The 26,247-nt window shown below is 41.5% G+C and overlaps 1 protein-coding gene across 4 annotated transcripts in view; it reads right to left on the minus strand.

The window, feature by feature from the left end:
• The window catches only part of LOC116047867 (regulator of microtubule dynamics protein 2), a 62,108-nt gene that overhangs the window by 21,333 nt on the left and 14,528 nt on the right, over positions 1 to 26,247 (minus strand). For 3 of the 4 annotated variants that reach the window (XM_031296887.2, XM_031296886.2, XM_031296889.2), the window contains exons 3-11: positions 22,791 to 22,968; positions 22,573 to 22,675; positions 19,610 to 19,670; positions 5,635 to 5,710; positions 4,946 to 5,023; positions 2,725 to 2,823; positions 1,002 to 1,055; positions 801 to 881; positions 608 to 676 (exon numbers count right to left, since the gene is read on the minus strand). In XM_031296887.2, the coding sequence (XP_031152747.1) occupies positions 623 to 676; positions 801 to 881; positions 1,002 to 1,055; positions 2,725 to 2,823; positions 4,946 to 5,023; positions 5,635 to 5,710; positions 19,610 to 19,670; positions 22,573 to 22,675; positions 22,791 to 22,968 (784 nt within the window). In that variant the 3' untranslated portion in view covers positions 608 to 622. The remainder of the gene's footprint in view (positions 1 to 607; positions 677 to 800; positions 882 to 1,001; positions 1,056 to 2,724; positions 2,824 to 4,945; positions 5,024 to 5,634; positions 5,711 to 19,609; positions 19,671 to 22,572; positions 22,676 to 22,790; positions 22,969 to 26,247) is intronic. The other variant, XM_035992170.1, reaches the window with a different exon arrangement.

Consider the following 26,247-nt stretch of genomic DNA (forward strand, 5'->3'; position numbering starts at 1 on the left):
ATATACACCAACGATCACGCTGAACTGAACTTATGATTAATCCAATTTCAGTAAGAATTCAACAAAAAACTAATTGTCTCACCGATTTGGAACAACCAGGTGTTAACAAATTGTTTTCCCAAAATTAAAAGGAAACTAATACAAATAATTTGTGAAATAAGAACATTTATTATAATTAGAATATGAATCGGATTTAAAACTACAGTACGGTTCGGACTGTGGCAGCCCATTGCTCCCAATGATGATATAATACCACAGCACTCATCCCTCCACTCACAGAGTGAATTAACATGATGGCCTCTCAATACACATTGTACACACAGGTTTGTGGCACTATCTTTGTGGGGACCCGTCATTGACATAATGCATTCCCTAGCCCCTTACCCTAACCTTAACCATCACATCTAAATGCCTAACCTTAACCCTTACCCTCACCCTAACCATAACCTAATTCTAACCCTAATCCTAAAACCAAGTCTTAACCCTCAAACAGACCTTTAAAGTTGTGGGGTCCAGCATTTTGGACCCACAAAGCTGTCGGGACCCCACAAGTATACTGGACTCCCGGTTTTTGGACCCCACGAATATAGTTAAACAAGCCCACCCCCACACACACACACAGTCACACTCCAAGCGCTGGGCAGAGTAAGTCCAGCTCCTTTTGTGCCTCTTCATCCTGAGAAAAAAACAAATAAACAAAAATCTTCAAAACAATTAAATAAAATTGGATCTTGCGGATTGAATAATCCTTTGAGATGGATGTAAACACAGTACTGCGATAGTATAGGGATGAGGTCTACCTCTTTGGACAAAGTATTCATTGAAGAAGCAGCTTGGCACATCTTCCTAGCCTTGTCCCTCTGCCCCAGGTCTCTGTAGCACTGTCAGAGAGAAGAAACAAAACCCCCTCAGTGCCTTGTTTAGTCTCAGTAGGATCCCACAGAACAGAGCACAGTGTTGTCCCAAAACAAACAACGGCAATGAAAGTTTCTGGTACTGACCTTAGCTAGAAACACATAGTTAGGTTTGGAATATCCTGGCTGGATCTCCTCAACCTGATAAAAAAAAAAGAGTTTTCTTTTAGCTTTTAAAGAAAATTCATCTCTTTTTATAATACATATACCAATACAGCCTCTTTTACACAGAGATTCCGCAATACTGCCGTGAAGAAGACCAGCCATTACTCTGGCTTTGCTTATTTACACTAAACCTAGTCTTTATCCGTGATTTTAGATAGCATGCCGGCATTGCGAAAAGAAAAGAAGCGAGACGTGTAACACACTAGCGTCGGCGTCTAGTGTGTGTGTGTGTGTGTGTGTGTGTGTGTGTGTGTGTGGTCCCGCCATGTCGGCTGTCCCTTTTTACACAGACATCGGCTCTGTTACTACCTCCGCTGCCGGCCTACTCGGTTTCCCCATTCTGTGTCCGTAACTTTTATACAGTACAGCGAGGCAGAATAATGCATTCCCGCCTTGAACAGGCTGTGTGAAAAGGGCTTATATCACTCAAGCTTATATCACAATTTTATATATTGCTAGGGGTGTCACAAATCAATCCACGATTCAACATTTATTTCAACAGGGACAGCAATGCCACAATGAGAGCAACTAGATTTAACTGGACTAGATTAGATGAAGATGTAAATGATCTTCACCCAAGCAGGTCAACAGTTCTTCCTGTACCATTATAAAGGCCTAGAACAACATTTGGCTTGACTCATTGCCTTGCCTCTCTTTCCCCTGCAGCTCCTACAATCCAAACAGCTCTGTGACTGTAAATCAGGTACAGATAACCACAGGTTAGAGGCCGGGGACCTCCGTAACCGGGCAGAATCTATTTGTTAAAGCTCGACAGCCTCACTGGAGGCTCTCGTCCAGGTCACGGGTGGCATGTTTGAACAGGGAACACATAAATCAAATTGATGTGTGAGATACACAAGACATGAGGAGGAAGAGGCCTGAACAGGAATATTGGCAAGAAGATAAATTCATTTCTCTACTATATAAGCCTTTGAAATGTGGGAACACAGATGAAGCCATATTAAATACAGAGCGTTTGTTTTTTTGAAAACTGGGTACAGGAGCGACCTGGAGGCAAGTTGCAAATGAACGCTAAACAAACAGGACACCATATGTGACGTGTCATTAATCAGGGCAGCTCAGGGGAGAAGATGCAATTAATGAAACCATATGGAAATAAAAACAATAATCAATAACAAATTGTAATCAGTCCCTATTTTTGTGTAATTATTTTCTGGTTAACTACCTGGCCCACAGACTGAGTGGAAGAATTCCTAAAAGCGCAAGTATGCTTCAAGCACTGTGCTGTTTGGGTTGTCTAACAGCATCTGAACTCCCCTCCCCCCACATCTTCCCAACATCGGAACTGGGCAGCTACGTCCGACATTTTTTGGAACTTTCTGAAACCAAAAGTCGCGCCCACTTTATGCAATGTTTGTCCAGGTGTGTCGAGGTAAAACAAAAAAAAAAGACAGCAACACCGTGATTACCTTTGAATCCGTGTGTAATCCGCTAACACCATTTGTATAAGTCGTTGCATCTCACCCCTCTCTGTGATAGCAGGCTTTTCACACCATGTTTTATTATGTGGAGTGAAACAGTTGTGAACACTTGCTGTGCGCATGCTACACACACTAGTTCGCTCTAGCGTACTCTCACCTTACAAAGTCGAAGAGGAGAATGATTGCAGGATGAGTCACTGTACCTTAAGAAAGTTGTTCAGTGCATCTTCAACTGTGGCACTTGGAGGCTCTCCAAATAATGTTGCAGCAACTTTCCTCTCAATCCATGACAACTGAGCCACCTGTAAAATAATCCAACACCTCAAGTCAAAAGACAATTCTTCGCAATAGTTTGAGGCTACATTGTTTTGAAACAAAAACGATCTCCGTCCACACTAGTGTTTTAGCTCCGTATCAGAACTAATGTCTGTTAATATCTGTCCATATTAATACGTCTGACAATGCATATGATATGACCATTCACACGCACTGGCCTAGCGCGTGCCAGTGTAAACAGGAAGCAGATTGTCTGACTTTACTCTAATCATGAATGTATGATAAGTAATGTAATGTAATGATCTAAGTTGAAAATACAGAAAATACTTTGGAGAAAGAACAACAATGGGAGCAGGAATTTATTATTTTGGAGCGAGGACGAGGTGGAACTGTTACAGAAAGGTATGTAAGCTACCTAATCGTTTCTGCCCGTCCAGACTACAAAGCAACCCCAGGGTCCCCAAACCAAACCGGGGGCCCAAAAACACAGGAGTAGTCTGGAAGCGAGGCGTAACAAAGTAGTAGTGTGGATGTAGTTCACCTGTAACCACACCCAACAGGGGTTGTCACGGTCATCCTTGAGCGAGGTGACAAGTAAAGCCACTGGAAGATTTCCAGGGGAAGTTCAATAACTCTTTAAAGGTCCCATGGCATGACATTTTCACTTTATGAAGTTTTTTAATATCAATGTGAGTTCCCCTAGCCTGCCTATGGTCTCCTAGTGGCTAGAAATGGCGATAGATGTAAACCAAGCTCTGGGTATCCTGCTCTGCCTTTGAGAAAATGAAAGCTCAGATGGGCCGATCTGGAATCTTCCCTTTATGACGTCATAAGGAGGAAGGTTACCTCCCCTTTCTCTGCTTGGCCCGCCCATGAGAAAGACAGAGACATCATGGCTTGAAAACAAGCAAAGCATGGCAGTTGGTCAAGGCCACATTTGTTAACAGCTATGTTTAACCTAATTCAAATTTCTCATCAGATCTTGCTTAGCCATATTGCTGCTGTCTATTGAGATATTGATGTAATGTGGAGGTTTTTCCTTTTTGTCTGTTAAACGTAATTACAGTCAAGCAACCAACAGTAAAAGAAATTGCATAAAAACACTTTACAGAAACAAAGTTAATGAATTATGTGGGTATTCTATCGGATACATTTGAGTATGTATCAGTTTAGTTACATATAATTTTTTTCTTAACTATTCCAGGCCAGTGACAGCGACTGTCCCAGTATTTCCACGGCCACAGGTACCCAGTCCACTGATACTGTTCTACTGACACTTTTTTTTTTTTCGGCAGAAGATGATAATGACCAGGAGAAGCCTGGTTCAAACATGTAATGTTCCTTCCTTTTCACCATTCATCAGACTAAAGTCTAATTGCAGGTGTAGCGTTGCTTTGGCATCATCCCAGGAGCTTTCAAACAGAACCGCTGGCTGAATAAAAACACTAGATCTTTGTTGAACATGAGCGCACCACAGACAGCCCTTAAAACTCAATCCCTGAAGATATCAGGTGTTACTGCTCCACTACATGTGCACAGTCCCTCACTCCTTCTCTGGTACCGACAGTGTACTGGGCTGCAACTAACGATTATTTTCATTGTCGTTTTATCTGTTGATTATTTTCTCGATTAATTGTTTGGACTATAAAATGTCAGAAAATGGTAAACAACTCAAAAGATATTCAGTTTACTGTCACAGAGGAGAGAAGAAACTAGAACATTTTCACATTTAAGAAGCTGAAATCAAAGATTTTTTTCCTTTTTTTTCATAAAAAAAATCGACTCAAACTGATTATCAAAATAGTTGGCGACTGATTCAATAGTTGACAACTTAATCGATTAATCTTTGCAGCAATAAACTGCTGGAAACATTTATATGTAATGACAATAATTAGTCATCACAATTCATTTTCAAAAAAATTGGTAGTGATAGAATGATTGACAGACAAGAAATGGTTGTCAAAGAAAAACAAACCTCAGGGAAACCTAAACAGTGGGAATGAATGAGGGGAAGCCGTGGGTGGGTTAGCAAAAGGGAGGAGGGAGGCCACGCAGACATGTCAGCCTCCATAAATCACTGTGTGTGTATGTGGGGAGAGATGGGAGAGATATATGTGCTGTGCGCAGTGTGTCGGGAGGGTCACATACAGCATAGCACCAGCGGCCCATCAGGTAGTAGGACATGGGGTCTTGTGGCTTCAGTTCAATGGCTTTATCTAGATGATCCTGGGAGGGGAGGCAGACACACAGACAGACAGACAGAAGATTTACACTGTTGATTCATGACACGGCTGCTATTTCCACTGCCTTCTGTTCTGACCTGATCTGTCCTGCTTCACCAACCCACAAGTATTTCAAAAACACCTCTCACACACGCAATCTCGCCGAGCGACCACACACTCCTGGCTGTCACACCCTCCCTCCCTCCCTCGTTCTTTTCCCATTCTCCCTCTCTCGGATTCAGGTTGTTGTGGTTTTTTTCCTTCATATCTTCCCTCTCCGGCTCCAGCGCTCTATGCCTTTCTCTTTCACCTGTCACGAGTTTTGCAGGTACCCAAGTGTTTTGGGAGAAGCTGCTGACAGAAGATAAAATGCTACGTGCAGTTGTTCCACACTCCCTGATCTTATGCAACCGAATGGCTGTAGGAGTGGCTTACTGGCTTAAGTGATAACGAGTAGTCATTCCCCTCTACTCCGAGTACGTGGGAGAAGCAAATGTTCGACATGTATATAAACAATTCATACACATAATAGTGCAAGAGTTTCATTAAGTAGTCACAACTCGTTTCAGAACCGTGCCAGACAGAACATACGGGCCGTTTTAGACAACAACTCACCTTAAAGATGTACCCGTTCTTTATCTTGTTCTGCACTGTGTCATATTCTGCCATAATCCCGCACATGATGGCATACCTGTGGAGAGACAGTATTATGTTGATCAGTTGTGTATTAGGTGTCTACAGGTTACACTGCTTGGCTCATTGTTTCAAGTTTTTACAGATTTTCACAGAGACAAAATAGAATAGAATAAACTTTGTTGTCCAGCAGAGGCAGGAAAATTGTATTTGGTCTCACCAAGGAAAATATAAACACAAAACCTGTCCACAAGATGAAAACGTCACATTAACAGTCATTGCATTCATACCCATGGTGTACAGCATACACTCTCATATTTAAGTTTAGTGTAGTTTGTTGACCACATTAAGGCCGGCTACACACTGGCTGCGTGGCGTGTCCGTTTTTATTTCGGCTCCCATGTTAACAGGTTAGAGCTTACACACTGCCTGCGTGACACGCATGTCTCAGACGTGGCTCGAGCTGCGCCGAAAACGTGTGCATGCTAGAAATAGAACCGACGCCTATTTTTCACGCGACACACAAGCGTGTTGGAAGCGTTTCCAGGCAAAACAGAATAGGAAAAGATGTTTGTGTCATTTTGACACAAATACATATTAATAAATGACATATTGATGTTTGAAAGTCTCTAGGTTTTGACATAAATGCAGATATAAATGCAATAAAAAAAATAAATTAAAAAAAATTCAAATATTGCACCTGTCAATACAGAACAAAATATTCTGTAGCCTATTTTGCCGTCAATACTGCCGATGTTGTCTTTGCTGTAATCAAATCAGTATATATTTATGTTTAACATGAAGTATGCTACTGCTTGAGTAAATCAATGGGAAACATACAGACAAGGCTAGCAGCAGCAGTGCCGCGTCAGACACATTTCTGGTGTGTAAAGACATAAAAATTCACGCAGCCGCCACGCAGCTGACACGCAACAGAAACCACACTCAATTGTACTAATTGCAATTGGGATAAAAGAACCCTTGTAGATCTTTTTTTCTTTGCGTCGCCCTGAGGGGAGCAACTCAAACTCAGGGTGGAGGGGATGTGTTTTGTCATAGATGATTGACAGGGTTTTCCTGTGTACAGCTGTGTTTTAACTGATTTTCACAGATTTGATGTCCCCCGCACCTAAAACGTTGCGTTATGTTTTCTGCTGCAAGAAGGCAATGACCACCATGATTAGAGTAGACAAGATCCTCTTTTTAAGAGCACAGCTGACAAAATTCTCTAAGAAAACAGGAGATAATACAAATGAATGAGTAAATAAAAAATAGCGTTTTTAAAATCTCTATCCATTTTTTAAATATTTTCAAAATAAACAGATTTTTTTTTTATACAAACAGAAAATAATGAGCTCTGCTCTGAGAAGCATAAGCTTGGCTTGAACACACATTAATACATTTACAAGTGTGAGAAACTAAGATTAAAGGCGTCAGTATGCTTCAACCAAAGTGCTTGTTGGATGGTTGAACAGTGTCTGAAACCCCTTACCCCCACTTCTTTCCCACGTAAGAATTGGGGAGGCTACGTCTGACGATTTTTGTAACCTTCCAAAACCGAAAACCTGTGAGCATGCCCACTTCATGCAGTGATGGTCTGAAAGTGTAAGATTAACTCAAAGAGTCACAATAATAGAAAAAGGCACCGTTTTATGTTGCCCAGTCCTGACTGACTACAGTATAGAAGTCAAGTAGGGAAGCAGGGATGCTAATTTAGATTTTTGTTTCTAACCGATAGGATCCTTGTTAACTGTCCGTGCGACCAACAAAAGTCTGCAGCTGTCTGCGGAGCGTGTGTCTGAGCCCGTCTCCACAGCATCCACCTGCGAGGTGGTCAGCTGTGTGTCTGCCCGGCACTCTGTGTGTAGGACGGCCGATTTAACCCGCCAGTCCTCATCGATATAGTGGCATGTGTCACGTTGCTCTCTGCTGTGGGCGCCGTGCAGCAGAGAGCTTTAAACGCAAAGCAAGTTAACTAGCAGTTATAAAAATACATGGTATAGACTAACATTTATAATCACATAAAAAAAAAAAAAACAGATCGTATTAATCTGTCAAAATTCGTATTGTCGGCTAGCGGTTAAACGGTTCTATCCATATAGAGAAGTTTTGCGTAGGTGGGAGGCTCGGAGAGAAATTGGGCAGCACCTTTCAGTTACACCACCTTTTCTCTGGGTCACTGACAATGAGCAACCGAAAGGACTGAAAAACCACCAACACTCAACCTTCTTTAGCGAGACTTCTCATTAGTCAACCTCAGCGGAGATAAGCTGCTCCACCTTATTCCTTCACCCACTAATGAGTATGCCGACTCGGCCCAGTGGGCAGGTGGAGGGGAAACAAAGAGCGGTTTCAGCTTCGGGATCTGTAAGTCAGCATGACGCTGAGGGTTCGGAGAGGAGGAGGAGAGAGCTGATCAAAGTCTTTTCACCGCAAGGCTGCTTTAATCCTGCTGGTACTCTGTCAAACACCACCGAGCGACATAAATACCTTTTTATATGAAGGATCAGCGTGCATAAAGGTCATCTGACAGTGTCGTCTGACATGGTGGTGCTGATGGTAGATGGAATCTGCAACTGTGCGCGTGCGCACCGAGGTGTCTGGTATGTGTGAATAGATTTTTTTTTTAATGGGGCATGAATTGGCGGTGGGCTACGGTTCCCTGAAGTTGCTCTCGCTCTTTTTTTCTCGCTCTCTGGATTGTGATCGGGCACAGCGTGATAACACAGATTACAACACCAAGAAAAAACAAATACGAAAAAAAGGGGTGAGATGTAGTGGGCTGTGGCAGAGTGCAAATTGTACTACATGATTAGCAGGTAATTACTAATTTAAGATAACGTAGGTACACTGATCTTTCTAACTGGCAAGTGAGAAAAACTGGGCAATTTGACTTCAGTTGACAATGTTCCACCCACTAACTGATCAAAATGTACAAAAAAAAAAACATCAGGTGGGCGGGTGAAACATCACGCAAACATCATGTGCTTCTCATCATTACTCCCACTTATAGCGTTGAAAATTAACAGTGATAGGACAAGTACTAACCACACCACAAGTTTGCAAAACCTTATCTGCAAAGAAAACACAGGTGGATAAAATTGTGTGTAACTGTATCCAAAAAAAGATGTTTATTTTCTTAAGGTTGCGCAGGGTGCGGCCACGCTGCCACTGGTTGGCGATGGATGAGTGCAGAGCTCCACAACATCACAGGAGCAGAGATGCTATTTGTCTGCAGTTGTGCCGCCTAGCTTCCAATGAAAACTGCTGGATGTAAAAGGCTTTGAGCAAATCCATCACCGGTGAGCAAATATCTGCAGCGAGGAAACGGAGCCAGGACACAGTTGGATTGCACTTGCCCACCACATGTTCAATCAAATTAATTTTGAGCTCCTGTCATACAAGTAGCAAGAGCCTCGCACAGTTTCTAGTGGTGCTACGATCTGACTCGATACAATTTACACAAAAGTGAGAAAATCAAATGTTGGCTAAAAAAATTGTTCGTGACAAGTGTGAACAATTCTCATTCTGAGCTGGTGAATTGGATGAGCTTTTAACAAAAATACACTTAACAGCTTAGCCAAGGGGACCATTTGCTTGATTAAAACACTTTTTAGCCACGCTAGCAGCTAACAACTTTCGGATGGATTGCCATGAAGTTTGGTAAAGATATTCATGTCCCCCTAGGGGTGCACTGTAAAAACTTTCACTTTCCAACTAGCATCATCATTAGGTCAAACTTTTACTTTGTCCAATACTTTGGTTTAATTGCCAAATACTTGCAATGTTTAGTACTTTTAGTGTTTGTTTAGTGCTAATTAACAAGGTTAGCATGCTGACATGCATGTTGAACATGGTAAACATTACCTGCCACACAGCCTCACAGAGCTACTAGCACGGCTGTAAACTCGTAGCCTTGTTAACACTTGCAGTAATGCAATAGTATAGCTGAAACAATTATTAAAATTAATTATTTGTCACTCAACAGAAAATTAATTGACAACTTCATAAGGTATTAATCATTTACAAATGTATAAAGCAAAAATGCCAAAGGATTAGCTGGTAGCAGCTTCTTAAATGTGAGGAGTTGCTGCTTTTTTTCTTTTACATATCACTGTAAATTGAATATATTTAGGTTTTTTGAACAAAACAAGCAATGTGCAGATTTAGGAATGAAGAAAAACGTAAAAATGTAGGGAATTGTGACAGCCATTGTTCAATATTTTTGGACACTAACGATTATTCAGCAAATCGCTAGTAAAAAATGATCGTTACTTATGCAACATCCTGCTCTAATTATAACATATTTATACTAATAAAAAAGAAGTAGTCCTAGCTTCTATTAACTTCTTGACATCACCCACAATGCACTGTACCATCCAACCAGTCAATTATACACTAATGAGCCCAGCTAAATGCAATCTTTCTTCAGGAGTTATGCTCAGAATTCATTAATCTCTCTCTCTCTCAACAAGCATGCTGTAATATGCTGATGTGATTAAATGCGATACATCTTGCTGGTGGTGAGATGAGAGCGGCCAGAGCAGCATACCAGAGGGGAATAGTAATCACAAATGCTCAGGTTAGGGCTGTTTGAGAGATTGCTCAACATCCAGGCTACCGCAAGACATTTTAACTTGTCTCTGATTGGCTAGCTCTAACATTGTTCAGCATGTAGGAATTCTGGCAGTGTTTACTGGGAAGTATGTGGACCCGAGAGTGCCAGTGGGAGAGCTGCTCATAATTGCGGCAGCAGGTAATAGCGTTGGCTCATCTCGGCACCTGGACTTTCCCCCTGCACAGTTCACTAGAGGGAGTTTGCATTTGTGATAATGTCACGGCTCATCCTCAGCCTGTGCTTCTTTCTTCTATATGTAGAATTTCCAAAAATAAGAATCTCAGGTTGCTTTCGCACCTGAGCTGTTTTTTCTGTTTAAAGCAAACCCAGGAGCGTTGCATCAGATAGTCCAATTGGTTTGGGCCGGTGTGAAAGCTCATTTGAACTCTGGTGTGGACCAAACAACTGAAATCCGCTTGAAAACGGTGGTCTCGGTTCGCTTACAGATCCACGGACCGATCCATTTTTTTTTTTTTTTTCTCCCTCCGTAGCAGCACTGGGACCCCTGTTAACTGCGTACCCTTCTCATTCATGGTAGTAACTTTATAACACAACAATTAATAACACACAACTAACTTCCTTTAACAGGATAAAACACCATAGCACATACCAATTTGACTTAAACAGTTTCTAACACTAATAATTTTATATTTACAAATGTAGCTACACCGCCGAATGGCATGTTGGGTAACATTATAGCTGCTAGCTAGCCAGGTAGCATAACAGTCTGCTAAGCTGGGAGATGCTCCAATCACTACTGCACATTCAAGAACAGAGAAGAAAGTTAGAGGATGAAGAAAGACCGGAGATACACCAGAACAACGTATGCTCCAGAGAGGAGCCATCTGTTGTTGCAAGGTTTTTTGTTTCTAAAAAATCGGACATCATTTAGCCACTGTTGTTGCCCGTCGCTCTAACGTTACTCGGCTGTACTAGCTAACGTTACCATGCTAACGTTACAGTGCTAACGTGAAAGACTTGTCACTTCAAGCATGCAGCGGAGCAACATTATGAACGCAATCCAACTACGGTCCCGCTACAGACCGTTGAGAAAGACGGGTTCAGAGCAATGATTAAAACACTGGATTTAAGATGCCTTGCCTCGCTGAAATATGTCCGCCAACCTACTAACATTATTCAAACAGCGAAGGAGGCTGACAACGGAGCTACGTTCAGTCGCCCACTACAACCACTCTACAACCTAACTTAACCTAACTTACCTGTGTTAACCTAACTTACCAATTGTTTTTTAAATAACAAATAAATAAGACAAATAAATAAGAATTCAATACATTACATCTATGTTATTTTGTCTTAGTTAGGAAAGTAATGTTTAGTTAGGAAAGTCTGGTGCCTTTAGTCTCTTCCACATGGTGGAAGGAAGGTATAAGGTGGAAAAGGTATACAGTTTATTATTAATTCAACAACGGTATCGGATCGGTATCGGGTATCGACAAATACACAAAGCCCAGGCATCGGTATCGGGACTGAAAAAGTCGGATCGGTGCATCCCTAAAGTGAACCAAAGCAACGTACATTTACTAGCCTGCAAATTCAACCTTGCACAACATGTATGGACTTTTATATGATTTCAGGGACGATAACTGTCAAATACATAACCTATTATGACCGTATGTCGCTCGTTGCGTGTGTAGCAACCATCATCATCTCTCTCTCTCTCTCTGTCTGTCAGCTGCTCAGATGGATTGCCTTCTTCTAAAATATTAGAAACACTAAAGCAAAATGGGAAAACCCCTAGATGTTATAAATGTGCTGCTCTTTTATTTCTGAGACCAGGAAGTGTTATAGGTGTGAAAACGACCTCTAAATCCGACCGATTTTCTGCGCCATGCTGTTGGTGGAGCATGGGTTGTTTTTGGTCTTACGCAACATATCTATTGTTGTTGTGTTAAAACAGCACCAGGCCTTCAATGCAGAGGCGGAGAGAAGTATATAAGGAGATGGGATGTGTGAAGGGGTAAAGAGGTGTGCCTCGCCTCAGGGCCAACCTGCTGCTGTTTATCCTTTCCTCACTGAGTTGAAATACTATCTCTCCCTGACTGTCTAAGGCCAGAAAAGGGAAATATCAAGAAGAGCAGGAAAGGTGGGCGGCAGCAAGACATGACAGGGGGAAGATGAGAGGAGGACAGAACACTTAATTGTGCAAAGTTAGTGCGCTTTTTTAGCACGGCTCAGTGAAATTCCCCCACTCTACTGGCCAAAAACAAAAGGGCCTAAGTGTCAGCTTGGCGGAAACAGCAGATTGATTTCAGCCTTCAAATCCAAACATAGAGAGCTCATTCAAGACAGAGAGGGCTAGGCAGGGTGCCAGGCTAAAACTTGCACAGAAACAGGAGCAGGAATTCAAGGACAACCTGTGCGAGACAATGTGTGAAGTGCGCTGATATACATTCCCGTGACAGAATGAGCTGATGGTGTTTTCTTTGCATGGGGGGGGGGGTTGGTGGGATTTGCAGCCACGTGTCAAGTGTTCCAATAGCGATGAACCAGAGAAACAGTGAGGTCTGGAGTTTATTCACACACACAGGGTTTCCACGGCTACTGGGAACAGAGCACAATGCTGCCACGGTGACACGCACGATGGCTGCGGCAAACAGAGGCACGTGTTTGAAATTAAAGTTGTCTTTCTAAAGGACGCCATCCCCCCCCCTCATCCTCTGACTGGCACTGTCACAGGCTCCCTGCTTAATCCGCAGGCCTTTGTACAATCAGAGAGGCCCTACAGCCAGGGATTTACATGGGCTGCATTCACACGGTGGGATCGTTGAAATCGCACCTATAAACAAAGCCGGCGATACAAGAATGCAATCACAACTTGTTGCCGTCAGCCTAAAGAGATTATACAAATAGGACTTCACACTCGCTGTCACGAATGCCCTCTATGTAACTAGGGCTGGGTACCGAATTCAATACATTTAGGCACCGACCAAATTACCACTGAAGTATCGAGTATCGAAAAATGCCTCGTCATTCAATACTGAATTTCAAAACATAAGGAGTAAATCTCATCAGCGTCAATGAGCCAAAAGGCATGCAGCATGCTTCTACCAAGATCTAATAAGGTTTGTGATTGGCTGTTTAAAGTTACAAGTCGCAGAGACACACAGGAAAGTTTTAGTTCACGTAGGAGCTAAAAAATACATAAAAAGATCTGATTTTGCATTTTCTTTTTGTTTTATAAAAAAGTAGCACTTAGGTAAGTAAGAAAAAAAGTATTGTTTAGGAACTGGTATCGAAGTCACGGTATTGGTATCAAACATTTTTGAACGATACCCAGCACTTTATGTAATCCAACGCAAGCACACTGTATGCATACCCACACACATTCATACACCCATAAACAAAAAAACAAACATATTTCACAAGATCGCACATCAGCTCTGTTTTATAAACTGGTTTACTAGAAAGCTCTATGGCAGACATGACGGCTACACATTACTGGAGTGCTTTTGAAGAATGAAACCTGAGACGAGAGAGTTGGAGGTATGTCCTCTGAGATGCATTGAAAAAATAAATAAATAAAAAGAATAGTCACAGTGTGGCGAGCAGTGGAGATGCTGATAGAATGCATCTCAATGGTGCTCTTTGAGTGCGTCAATACACATCCAACATCAAAAGAGGCCTCATCCACCTCTCCTGGGAAAAAGTACAGAGATTTGGTGCATGACAAAGTGGGAAAGTATGCCTAATCTCTTGCGAAGTGATGACTGTTATATGGACATCACATCCATTCATCACTTCAGATCCTCAAACGGCTAATGTAAAGGCTCAGAAAGGTTTTGAGGTTTGCAAATGTCTTGCAACTTGTCGCTGCACATCAACAGTGATTTATATGTAAAAGCTTTGGGTTATTTGGTGTAATCCCTGGTTCTAGTCTGAGATCCTTCGCTATGGGCATCGTATAGGTGCTATACAAATAAATACAAACTCACAGAATGAGCTTCACTGCCATTTAACCTGTATTTTAATATAAACTTTTGTGAATATGGACACAACACTGGGATTTTGAGGCAGATGCCAAAACCAATATTCAAAATTCTGATGATATATCAGTTTTTGCTGTTTTCACATTGCAGCACCTTTAATTAGGATCCCTTAAATCTGGTAATTTGTTACTTAAACCTGTATGTGTTGATACAGATATATCTATTAAATGCTGCTTTCGGGCAAACATAGAATGAGGCCGTCATTCCAGATGTTTCAGATACAGTAGACCCCTTAATAATATTAGCCTCGTTATTGTTTTCGATCTTTCCTACTCTTGTTGTATGCTAATTTGGACAAAATGAAATGAGAGGCAAACATATTTACAGGATCATTCTGCAGCATGCTGCAATGTGGTGTGAAGATGATCACTTTGTCAATAACCAACTACCTGCAAAACGAATTGCATTCCCATCAGCCTCAGCCTGAGCTGTATTTTGTGTTTAGTTCTAACTAGCATGCGACGTGTAATGTGATGCAGGGTTACTATAGTTTAGAATGTTCAATTAGTTTTTATTTTATTTTAGTTTTGACTTTCGAATTTCATTTTAGGTTAGTTTTTAGTGTGTTTGCTAGTTTTAGTTTAGTTTAAGTTTTTTAGAAAGATTTAGTTTTTATATATTTGGTTTTAGTTCTACAGTAGTCTGTTTGTTTTTGTCAGGGCCAAGTGTAATGTCTCAGAATTATGTAGCTACATACACACAAAATACATGGTTGGAGAACTGTAGTAAATAATACAAATAAAATATTTTAAAATTAATTAATTTGGTGGGATTTGTTACTGTATAATTTGTTCTAAACTTTAATATTCAGGTAGGTCATAAACAGACGCTAATTGGAGATGTGTAAAACTGGTTTAACATGACAGAGTTTGTCTGTCATCAAACTTAAAACACAGAATAAAGGTTTTGGTGAGCAGCCATCCAATTATACCTGCGTTGCCAGGATTTTAGCCGACTACGAATGAGCCAGCAGGCCTTGTTTTAGTTATCATAACACATAATGAGCAGAGGTTGTAAACAATTATGGTTAACTGTGTACAATGAACATATTACAACAACAGTTGTGTTAGTTACAGTGCATCCAACAACAGTTCCCTTCGTGCAGGGACAGATGAGGACACTGTGGCCCCGTCTTTCATTTTCTCATCAAGCTGGTGGGTTGAGAAGATCGACAGCTGTTGCTGTTGTAGTTTTTTGCTGTATGTCTATTTCTGTGTATGTACATTGGGAGCAAAGGAAAACCGGAGTCAAATTCCTTGTATGTGTACACACTTGTAGCCTCGTGAGACCGTCCTGATCTCGCGAGCTCCAGTTTTCCACTCGCAGATCAGTCTGGCATCTTGAGACAGAGAAAATTTGGAGCCGTTTGCCAAACAACCGACCAATCAGTGACGCAACCAGAAGCGACTCAGTCTAAACAACATGACGGCTTCCAAGGATGAGATGAGCGTAGCTATCGCGCAAGTTTTATCCAAATTAGAAAGTATTCCTTCATTGAAAGAAGAGCAAAAAACTGCACTGGAGGCTTTTATCGGAGGAAAAGATGTTTTTGCTCTTCTCCTGACTGGTTTCGGCAAGAGTTTGATATATCGTTGATCTGATTGGTTGATTTGGCCTGTCTATCACCAACATAGGTGGTGATAGACAGATGGTTTATCCAATCAGCTAACCAGTATTTTCGCCCCTTCCCAAAAGTTCTCCAACGGAAAGTTCCCAGATGGATATGCTGAGCAAATGTGAAGCAATCCATCTGGCGGAGTCAGGTTAACACACTTGGCCAATAAAGCTGATTCTGAAACTTACAGTACACAGCCTACTGTAGTTCTATTATGGCGTTTTTCCATTACATGGTACCTGTTCGACTCGCCTCGACTCTACTCGCCTCGACTCGGCACACTGTGCGTCCGTTTTCCATTGCAGATTTTAGTACCACCTCAGCGTGGCTGGTCGTCTTGCCGGCTCGACGCACACACCAGCGCACAAGTATAAACATCAGGCCACTTGAGCTTGTTTTACAGTTCTGTGGAGGCTCCACGCATAGCTTTCGCCGTAGCCTATGTAATATGTGGCCTGATGTATACATTTGTCAGCTGGTGTGTGCGTCGAGCCAGCATGTGTGTGTACTTAGGATACGGCGAAAGCTCTGCCTGGAGCCTCCGCAGAACTGTAAACAAGCGGCGCCGTAGTAAACTGCCGTGACCTAACGCGACACACACACACAGAACGTCGAAGGTGTGTGTTGTTGCCAGAAGACACATTTTATTTCAGAAGAAGCTGGAGGCAGCAAAAAAAAAAAACAGCTGGCTAAACTGTTTAAAAATAGCGGGTTTGTTCAGGACACCCCCGTCTGTCGCTTTCACGTCACCTTTTCGGCTCGCCTCAGCTCGCTTGGAACCTCGACTGAGGTGGTACTAAAAAAAGTACCTGTTAGCAGGTACCAGGTACTTTTTTTCGTAATGGAAAATCAAAAAAGGCGAGTAGAGTCGAGGCGAGCAGGTACCATGTAATGGAAAAGCGCCATTACTATACTGTTTATGTGTCGATGATCAAATCTAACTACACATTTCGGGATTTCAATTAAGACATATATTGTATTGCACCAAAGTATTTTTCCACAACAAAAAAAAGGTAAAAAATAATTTTTAGATCTTTCACATTGAAAAGATTATTTTGCATTTATTTGAACCCATTCAAACAACACTTTAATAGAGTTAAACGAGGGTAGATGGCAATGAAAAGGTTAAAAAAAAAGCCATCCATTCACTTGGGCTATGCCAAGAAGTCTATATAAGTAGTTTCAGTGGCAGAGCAGGAACTGACTGACAGCGCGCCTCAACAACATCTGCCAAATTATGACAAGCTGGGCGGCATTCAGGAAAACAGGTGACAAGTTTTCTCACGGCATCGGCACACTAAGTAAACAGTTACCTCAGACATAAACTTCCTTGCAACACTGCCTGGCGCTGTCCCCAGTCCCTGCCTCCTCCCTTCTCAAAGTGCAACTTTGCCCTGTCCGTTCAATTTAGATGGCGTTTCTGCTCAGTTTAAGAATCTTACAAATTCCATTAGTGGATATAGGATTAAGCATTAAGCTTTTTTAAAACTGTTGCTCTTAATTAACCAAACAAGCACAGCCTTCTATTTCACTTGATGCCGTGAGTGCAGCGGTATGTGCATGAGCTAATGCTAATTATTCCCTAACGAACAGAGCAAACAGTGCTGCTGGCTCGAGCAGGCAGTTTGGGTCTGTTTTTCATGAGAAAACGACACACGCGTGTACAGAAAGTAACCGCAAGATCTCAATTACACAGGACACTGATTCAGGGAATTCATGGTAACAAATGCGCACACTGGGTGAACTATTAGTATTTTAAAAATATGCAAACACAGGACACTGTTTACTGTATGGACATTATATATGCTCAGAGATCAATGTTGAAAGGAGTTGGGCAAAGCCAAATAAAAAGGGCTTTGTATCATTTTGTTGTAGCTGCATTCCAAAAAGACTTTGCCGTTGCAGGCAGATCTGAGAGCTGCATCTGGTGCAATCTTCTTCTCTCTATTCCAGCCATGAATTACATGTATGATCAGCAGTCAAGTTTTTACATGAGCAGATGAGGAATGCACCACTGGGGCCTGCACAAATACAAAGGGGATTCATGCCATCAGGCCCACTCTACACAACTAATTAAAAGCAAAGGGGATTTTTCCCTGAGTCACAGAGCAACTGGGGAGGTATACAAGAGAAGAGGTTCTTCCGGTTTCCTTTGTCTGAGAATCACCTACGGCGGCAAAATTCCCCTTAACTTCATGTCATACTAAGGGCCACTCAGAGAGAGAATTATCAGTCATTTTGAAATGTCCACTAGCATCTGACAGATGCAATTAAAATGAAGTTTCTGTGGGACAAGTCAGACAACACACCACAGCCACGAGAATACGTGTAGGGCATGAAATGCAGACAAATGTTTTGAGCTGAACACAAACCCACAATGCCTTGGCGCCAAATGTATCACCAGCATAATGCCAAGCACTAAATATGTACAGCTCGTCCTGTGAAGCAACCATCAACATAAAGGAACAGCAACAGAGTATACCAGTGTAACCGGCAGTCTATCTGAGCAAAGTTAACCCTAGGGCGTGTTTACATTCCTCAAACTGCATGTGATGCTATCAGGTGGATGACGGGGTGATCTGCAGGAAGGAGATGTTTGGGGGTAAGCTACTATTATCTCACAAGCATGCAGCAATGCTCTGCTTAAAAAAACACTACTTCATTCCTTCATTTGACAAAAGATGCACTTTTTCTTTGCATATTCCATTCTGTGTGGGTTTGGTCCAAAGAGTAAACCGACAGAATTCACATTTAATTCACTCTGTCTTTTACCCCTGTGGGTTTTCTGAGATGTTCCTGTGGAATTATTCAAGTTACATTTGCTAAAATTGCCCAAAGAAATGGGATGCCTGCTCCAGGCCGAGATGTCACTCAAAAGCACAGACCTCCCCCCTCCCAACACCTCTCATCAGGGGGAAGTATCTTAAAGCCCAAGACACACCAAGCCAAAAATCGGCCGTCGGATAGTCTGGTGAGGTCAGTGGCTCGAGTCTGTTCGGTGTGTTCTGTGCCGTTGTCCGTCTGAGGGGCCGTCGGCCTTCATTTTGGCCAATTTGACACGTTGAATCGGAAGGTGGGCACTGCCGGCAGTCGGACTCAAATGACCAATCTCATTGGTAGAGTGCTAACCCGGAAACGAGGAGCAGGATGAACATGACCAGAGTAGAAAATCTTTTAAACTAACCTTTGTCGATCTGAAATGAAGACAGATTCAGCAACTGCATGGCCTATTTCTCACTTAAAATGTTTTCAGAAACACGTTTCGGTGAACTATATTGATTGAACTATATTAATATGAGATCGTATTCTGAACAAGCCACCATGACAGTCTGTCTTTGAATTTCCAGAGAAACCAGACCCATGTGACGCGTTCGTCCAATCAGCTGCCGGTTTTCATTTTTGGGCGACAATACAGATTAGCGCCGCCTGCTGTTATGGAGAGGCATTATGTCTCGTCGCTTTGGTGTGTTCCGAGGCACTTTTTTGACCAACTCGGGGAGACTGATCAGTCCAACTGCCTTTTCTGCCAAGGGTCGGCCGTCTGGTTGGTGTGTCATGACCTTTATGCTTTCATTCTGTCTCATAGCATTTACTGAAATGTTAAACTGGATTAGAATTCAACTTGCTTTTGAAATGGCAGCTCTGGCAAACTTTACTGAACGGGGGGAAAAAAAAGTAGCTTTTGAATGCGGAAGAAAGTTAACAACTCAAACCTACCACTGATGACTTTCAGCACATGTGGGGTTCAGGCTCACTGCCTCCTCACCAACTTTCTTCCCTAAGAGGAAAGAAAAGACAGACAATAGATAGTGATGCTCCACTGGAACACAAATTCAACACGCGCAATTCACCCCAAGACGTTCTCACACGACAAAAAAGAAGAGAGCGTGGATTAGTAGAGTCAATGGGTGTGTTGACTGAGAAAACACAACAGGATAAACATAAATCAAGAAAACATCACTGGGCACCGGATTAAAGCGATAAAAACACAAGTGACATGAAATGCAATCCAAGAAGAGAGTTCAGTTTTAAATCCTTCAACACTCCAGCTGCTCTATTAATATCTCAATGAATGTCAAGTATGATGCCCTGTTGCTTTAAATATCCCCGTCTTTAACAATGTCAAATGCTTTGACACAGGTGCCTTTGCAGGGAGCACCTGGCTTTGATTAGAGGCACATTGATGAGAAAACAGGTCAATCCAGTCTGAACGTCAGTACAATCACAAAACAGCCTCTGTTTGAGATTTAAAAAAAGAAAAGCATTATGGTCTACGGCACAAAGTCTTAGTGTAACACAAGACAAGCACGGAAAGTCCTTGTTCTGTACCCTGCTTTTAAAGAGCCTGTAGGGGGATCAGCGAGCACAATGTTTTGTCATCATGAAGATGACTTGAATTTGAGTGCAACGACTATTTACAATATGTGGAATACACATTCTATATAGCAAAATCACATTGATAGGTCAGGGTGCAATGGATTACCCAAAAACTTGTATGTAAGCTCACTGTATGTCACAATGTGTGAGATGGCTCTAAAACCATGTTGGTCACCATCTGTCAGACTGTAGGGTAACAATTTTGAGACATGTCAGATGAATGTTTGGTAATTTGTAGTCTAACAATGTGAATAGATTTTATTTATTTTTCAATAAAAAACAAACTTAGCCATAGTCATAGCGCTGGAACTCAACCTTATTATAAACAATAGGAGGCGATTGTGGACCTGGTTGCTGCTACAGCAAAGTGGGCAACATGAAATGCCAATTTTGCAAAGTGAGTTTGAGATGAACACAGTATGTTCTTAGCAGTAACATCATGTTAGCTTGCAGAGAATTCTGTGTCACTTCTCATTGTATTCCGATCGGTTGGTTTGAAGTCACACTGTGAGATTTTGGCCCTCTCTTACACTTACAGCATTTTGATGCAGCTGCTGAATCTGCCGTCAGTGGACTTGTCTCTGCAATCGAGGAGCATTGTTTTTGATTGACAACCAAATAATATATTTCACAATGTTTCTCAAATGATGCTCATCTGGGACAGCCCAAAATTGCACACTTGATTGATGTGCAGTGCTCTTTCCAACACAACAGCCAGACATTTCACTTAATAACGAGGACAAACATTGGATTAATAACCATGATGTGGATGTTGTGGCAGGAAGGGTACTGTACTGCAGGGTTTTTCCTGCTTAGAGGAACTTTTGGTGCCCCCCAAAGAGGTTTTAGCCAACCCCAAAGGAAAAATCATCAGCACCAAAATGATAAAAATTGAGAATAAAAATAGCAATTCAAATCTCTAAATGTGTTTAAGAGCAATTTACCAACCAACCGCTGAACAAGCAGAACATAAACTTGAATAGGGAACGCTAATCTCAGTTTTAACTCTAATTTCAGGCTGGACCGGACTCTCCCAGTGATTTATTTAAATATTAATATAATTTTTATAAGTTTTGTTAATTGGGGCTTTATTTACTCAAGCATAATATACATTTTTGTTTATCAAATTGTCAGAAATAACAGGTAAATGCACAGATTTCTGTCAAATGAGATAACATAGACTCATTGCCTTTACTGTACGCGGACTGATCATGCTTACTGCTGTGTGTAGTCACCCCCCAAAGGCCCATTCTGAGCCAGGAAAAACCCTGGTACTGCGCACCAATCAACTACTTGCACGAAAATGTCTGTGTCTTCTATCGAGAACCAATAATCAATGGGCAGAATGTGACGCTTAAGGCTTCAGTAGAGGCGTTGTTCATTTAGCATCAGCACTATGTTATCATAGTAGCGGTATGTATGTAATACAATCAGGCCAGTATGACATATAAGAACCGATTTAAACCTTATAAGTAGGATTGGGCATCGAGAACCGATTCCTACTTAGAAGCGTTTCAAAAATTACAATTCCAGTAGAATTGTTTCTTTATTGGAATCGTTTGGAGGATTTGGTTTCAAATCTGATCATGGGTTCCAAATTTAACATGCGCAAATTTTGGTTTCAGCAGCAGCCAGGCACATGTGTTGCAGCTGTGGAACACAGTAAGCGGCGCTCTAGTGTGGCTTTATTTTACGTTGAAAAAGCCTGGTAAAACTGCAACCCACCACTGAATGAAAATTAAACTTTCCTCTTTTTTGTGAAATAAGCATGTGACCCGTTCCAACTCCACCCCTCAAAGAATCAGAATCGAGAATCGATAGGAACCGGAATCGAAAGGAACAATCGCAATTGGAATCGAAAATCCAAACGATGCCCAACCCTACTTATAAATGCTTTCCTACTACTTCGACTGTGCAACATTTAAAGATTGCACTTGCAGTTAATCTAATTTTCTATTCCCAAGCAAAACATGTTTTTAATACTTTCTTTTTGTTTTAGTAATACTGTTTTTATCTGTTTAACTGATGGTATTAATCGGTCAAAATTCTAATTGTCGGTCAACTGTTAAACAGTTAATCATTAACATCCCTATTTCTGATAATTTAGTCGGAGTGGACAACTCAAACTAACTCACTAAAGTCTTGGCAGGAAAACGGACTTGCATGGATTTGGGATTTCCAGATGAGACACTGGCATTTGGGTTTTGGCCAGTATAGCAGCTGTGGTTATGACGTTACAGCACCTCACATCCAGAGTGGGAATGCGTGGCGAATGAGGTACAACACAAAGTTTAGTAGATTACCAGTTGCTGCATGGGTCTTCTTCTCCTCCAGAGTGGAGCTGACGTCATGAACATCACAGTAAGCTCGGATGAGCCGCCAAAGAAACGCTGAGTTCTGTCCAGACTGCAGAAGTACATCAACGTGTTAAAACACACTGTTCTGTATTGAGCTACAGGATTACTCATCTATCATAATCTTTATTGAATGTATTCAAGAGTCAACGACAAATTTAACACACCTCCTCTCTGTGCTCTAACAGGAGGTCGAGACTTCCCCTTTTGTCAGACTCAGAGCCCTGATGTAAACTGTCGATCCTCTCCAGGAGGACACTTAGCTTGTCTGCCGGTTTCTCTTCATCCCTCTGTTCTGCATCACTTAGCTCTTCTTCCTCCGAGTCTGTCAGTGCAGTCATATACCTGAAAAGCACAAACAAACAGGGCACAAAGTGTTGGTAGGAGAAAAAAGGCACCTTCAGTTTGCTGTCAGCGTGTGCAATTAAACTTTACCGACGTGGATGAGAAAGGTGAACTGAATACCTAAGTGGCTCCAAACACCAGACCAGACTGTCTCCATCCTGCCATCAGCAAGATGTGTCAAAGTAGGCATCATTAAACAGTCTACATGTTGCCAGTTTCCTGGGATCACAAGACGATGGCGTGTGTGCCAGTAACTCAATCTTAAACCATATTTAACTTGTGAGGTGGAACGAAAACACCTCAGCTGAGAAGTTTTTTTAGATCAATTTAAATTCCCGTCTTAACGAGCATTTTTACGAGCCGTTTTTTTTGCCAGGTGCTGATTAAAAAGGATCAATCTTCACGGCCTGTTTACACACAAATGGCACCGGCTTTGTTTACATAAGCCGGTCACTTAATTGTTTATAACCACATCTGTTAAAAAACTCTTGACGTCTTAACGTGGATCCCTAGAGGCTTTTACACGAAAACAGGCAGACTTTGTCAGGGTGAAGCACGCAACACTCGCATTAGATGTTTTATGGTGTCCTTTCAACTACTGTAAGTTATGTGCAAACACCCTAAGCACTTAACACTTAAAAAGCAGCAGTAAAGAAAAAATAGCTATATTAATGGTACAGGTAAAAATGAAAGACCTAGACAAGGGTGAAAATATGAAAAGCCTCTATTAAGTGTTGGCAGCGGCTGCATGTGCGTCATTGGTGGTTAAGGGAATATTTTGGGCTGCGAGCCATGGTTCTGGAGGGATGTGTCAGAGCGGGCCACAGACAGAAACACTGTGGACCCAAAAAGGTGCCTCGCGCCGGAGGCTGCTTCCTGACTCCACCCCAGAACACACACCTTCAACCCTGAGTGCTGTGATTACAGGAATATTATGTGGGAATTTGAGCTGAAGAGATCTGCTTGAGTCGAGAAAAGGAACTGTCAACAAACCGTGTCTGACAAAGCCAACAACACAAAATGAAGCCGCAATGGTGCGCTGAGATGAAGCAATTCTGTCCTATTTAACAGGATACAATGTTATGTTGTCTGTGACCACCAAATGTATTCTAATCTAAATGAAAATAAATGTGCTTTAAAGCAGCTATTATAGTCAACATTTTTTATATCAATTAGCAACTGTTTGCTAACAAGTTCAGTGATTTAAATGTGATGTGATAATTCAGGGTTGCATTGTTTATATGACAATAAATCAGTTTAAAGCTGATATATTAAATATTTTTATGTACACAATGGATCAAATGACTTGTCTTCTCTGCCCATAAGTGGCCAAAACATTAGTTAATGCAGTTTTAAAGTGAATCTATGTAACTTTTGCTGAACAGCAGCCACTGCGGTCGCAAGTGGTCATTACAAGATGATGGCAACTATAAACGTCGTATGAAAGCAGCAAAAGTAGATATGAGTCTTACTATTAGGGAGCTGACTCAGTAATGTCAGTGGCATACCAATATCTGTCTGAAGTATGCAAACATTAGCTAACAGTAGCCACCATAAGCTACTGGTCATACCAGACTGAGAAAGGCTGTGGCACCGAAACCCCTGACTATTAAACTGAGCAAAGGTGTGTTTTATTGCTTATCAGTTTAACTTTTCATTTGTAAAAGAAAGAACGTTTTATCCTCTTTATAAAGTTACATATTCTTCCTTTTATAAAACATGAAAAAACAAGATTGTTCAAGATTGCCTTTTTAAAAACCAATTAATCTGAGTTTGATGGAGGAATTAGCCCGTAGTTTCAATATTTTGAGACATTTTAGCGATAAAGTGAGAACTCTGTGACCCATGATTGTACTTTGTTTACATCCAGTATCTTAGTAGTATATGGAGAATATCACTATTACTGTAAGAGAAGCCAGACTTTACAGTATCTTTATTTAATGTCTATCTGTATTTATACCGTGATTTTGAGATAGTTTGCCAAAGTCGTTCTACAATCCCCCTCTTTGCACTAACCCCTGAGTAAACCCTAAAAAGTGCAGGCAAGGCTCAAACCATTAATTGGCAACACACCCCAGCTTAAAGAAATCTGAATGTGTGCTTTTGTGTTTACCCTGGCTGTTGTGGTATTCCTTTTTTTGTCTGCCTGCACCATATTATAGAGCACAATCTTGCAACAAACAGGCCTGGTTTTTAACTGCAGCAAGAGACTCACATTATTGGACTTGTGTCATTCATTCATTCCCTAGTTCATTCATCCTTTTGTTCTTTTATTCATTCAGCAGTCCGTTTTCCCTCCCTCCCTGCAGTTATTTACTCAGTGGAGCTGGAGAGACAGGCAGCAGAGTACTGAGTGATCAGCGCGTTCCTGTCACGCCATTCCACCGCTCATGAAACACTCGAGTTGAAAGAAAAAGAAGCTAAGGATCTATTTGAATTACTGTGTGTGTTTACATAATGTATATATGTTTGGGACCGTTATTGTTCTTGCAATGCTACTAGCAGTGCACAGCTCTGAAAGAATAAGTCTAAATATTGTCGTTAGCATTTCAACACTGATTAAGTACAATATACCAGCAGGCCCTTCTATGACTCACACATGAGAAGAAATTATATTATTTTCTGTAGGCACATTCACTTTGTAAGGGCAGAAAAATGTGCAATGTATGTGTTCTTACGTGCAAAAAAAACACAAAACACAAAAACAGAAAAAGAAACATTCACAGTTTAACAACCTTTAGTTTGTGATGCACATGGAATAGAAATGCAAACAATGACAAACAGCTGAAGCGCATAAAACAGAGAGAGACAGGACAATGACTTTGTCAGCTGAAACAGTGCAGACTTGATGGAAGGGACACATTATTATGATTATTTTAGCCTTTAAACCCAGGGAAAGACAACACTTATACCATATTACGATGTTATGATATCCAAAATGTAAGACTATATCTAGCATCATATATCGATATCGATAGAATATGTAGGGGTGGTACGGTTCATGAAAAAACATTCGAACCGCTCGGTTCGCTTGTCTCGGTTTGGAACGTCTGTGTGTGTCACACGGTTCGTCAGTACACTGTTAATGTGCACTAACCACTTACTGCCATAGTGCCCACTTTCGACACCTATGTTAAAACACTTACTGGAAACGACAAGGGGATGAGCGTGACGAAAGCAACACATGGCAGCTGATTGGACGAACGCGTCACGTGGTTCTTGCTGCTCCCGAATTTCAAATCAGACTCTAATGGCGTCTCGTTCTGAATACGTCTCGTA

The sequence above is a fragment of the Sander lucioperca genome, chromosome 15, assembly GCF_008315115.2.
Source record: "Sander lucioperca isolate FBNREF2018 chromosome 15, SLUC_FBN_1.2, whole genome shotgun sequence".
Taxonomy (NCBI): domain Eukaryota; kingdom Metazoa; phylum Chordata; class Actinopteri; order Perciformes; family Percidae; genus Sander; species Sander lucioperca.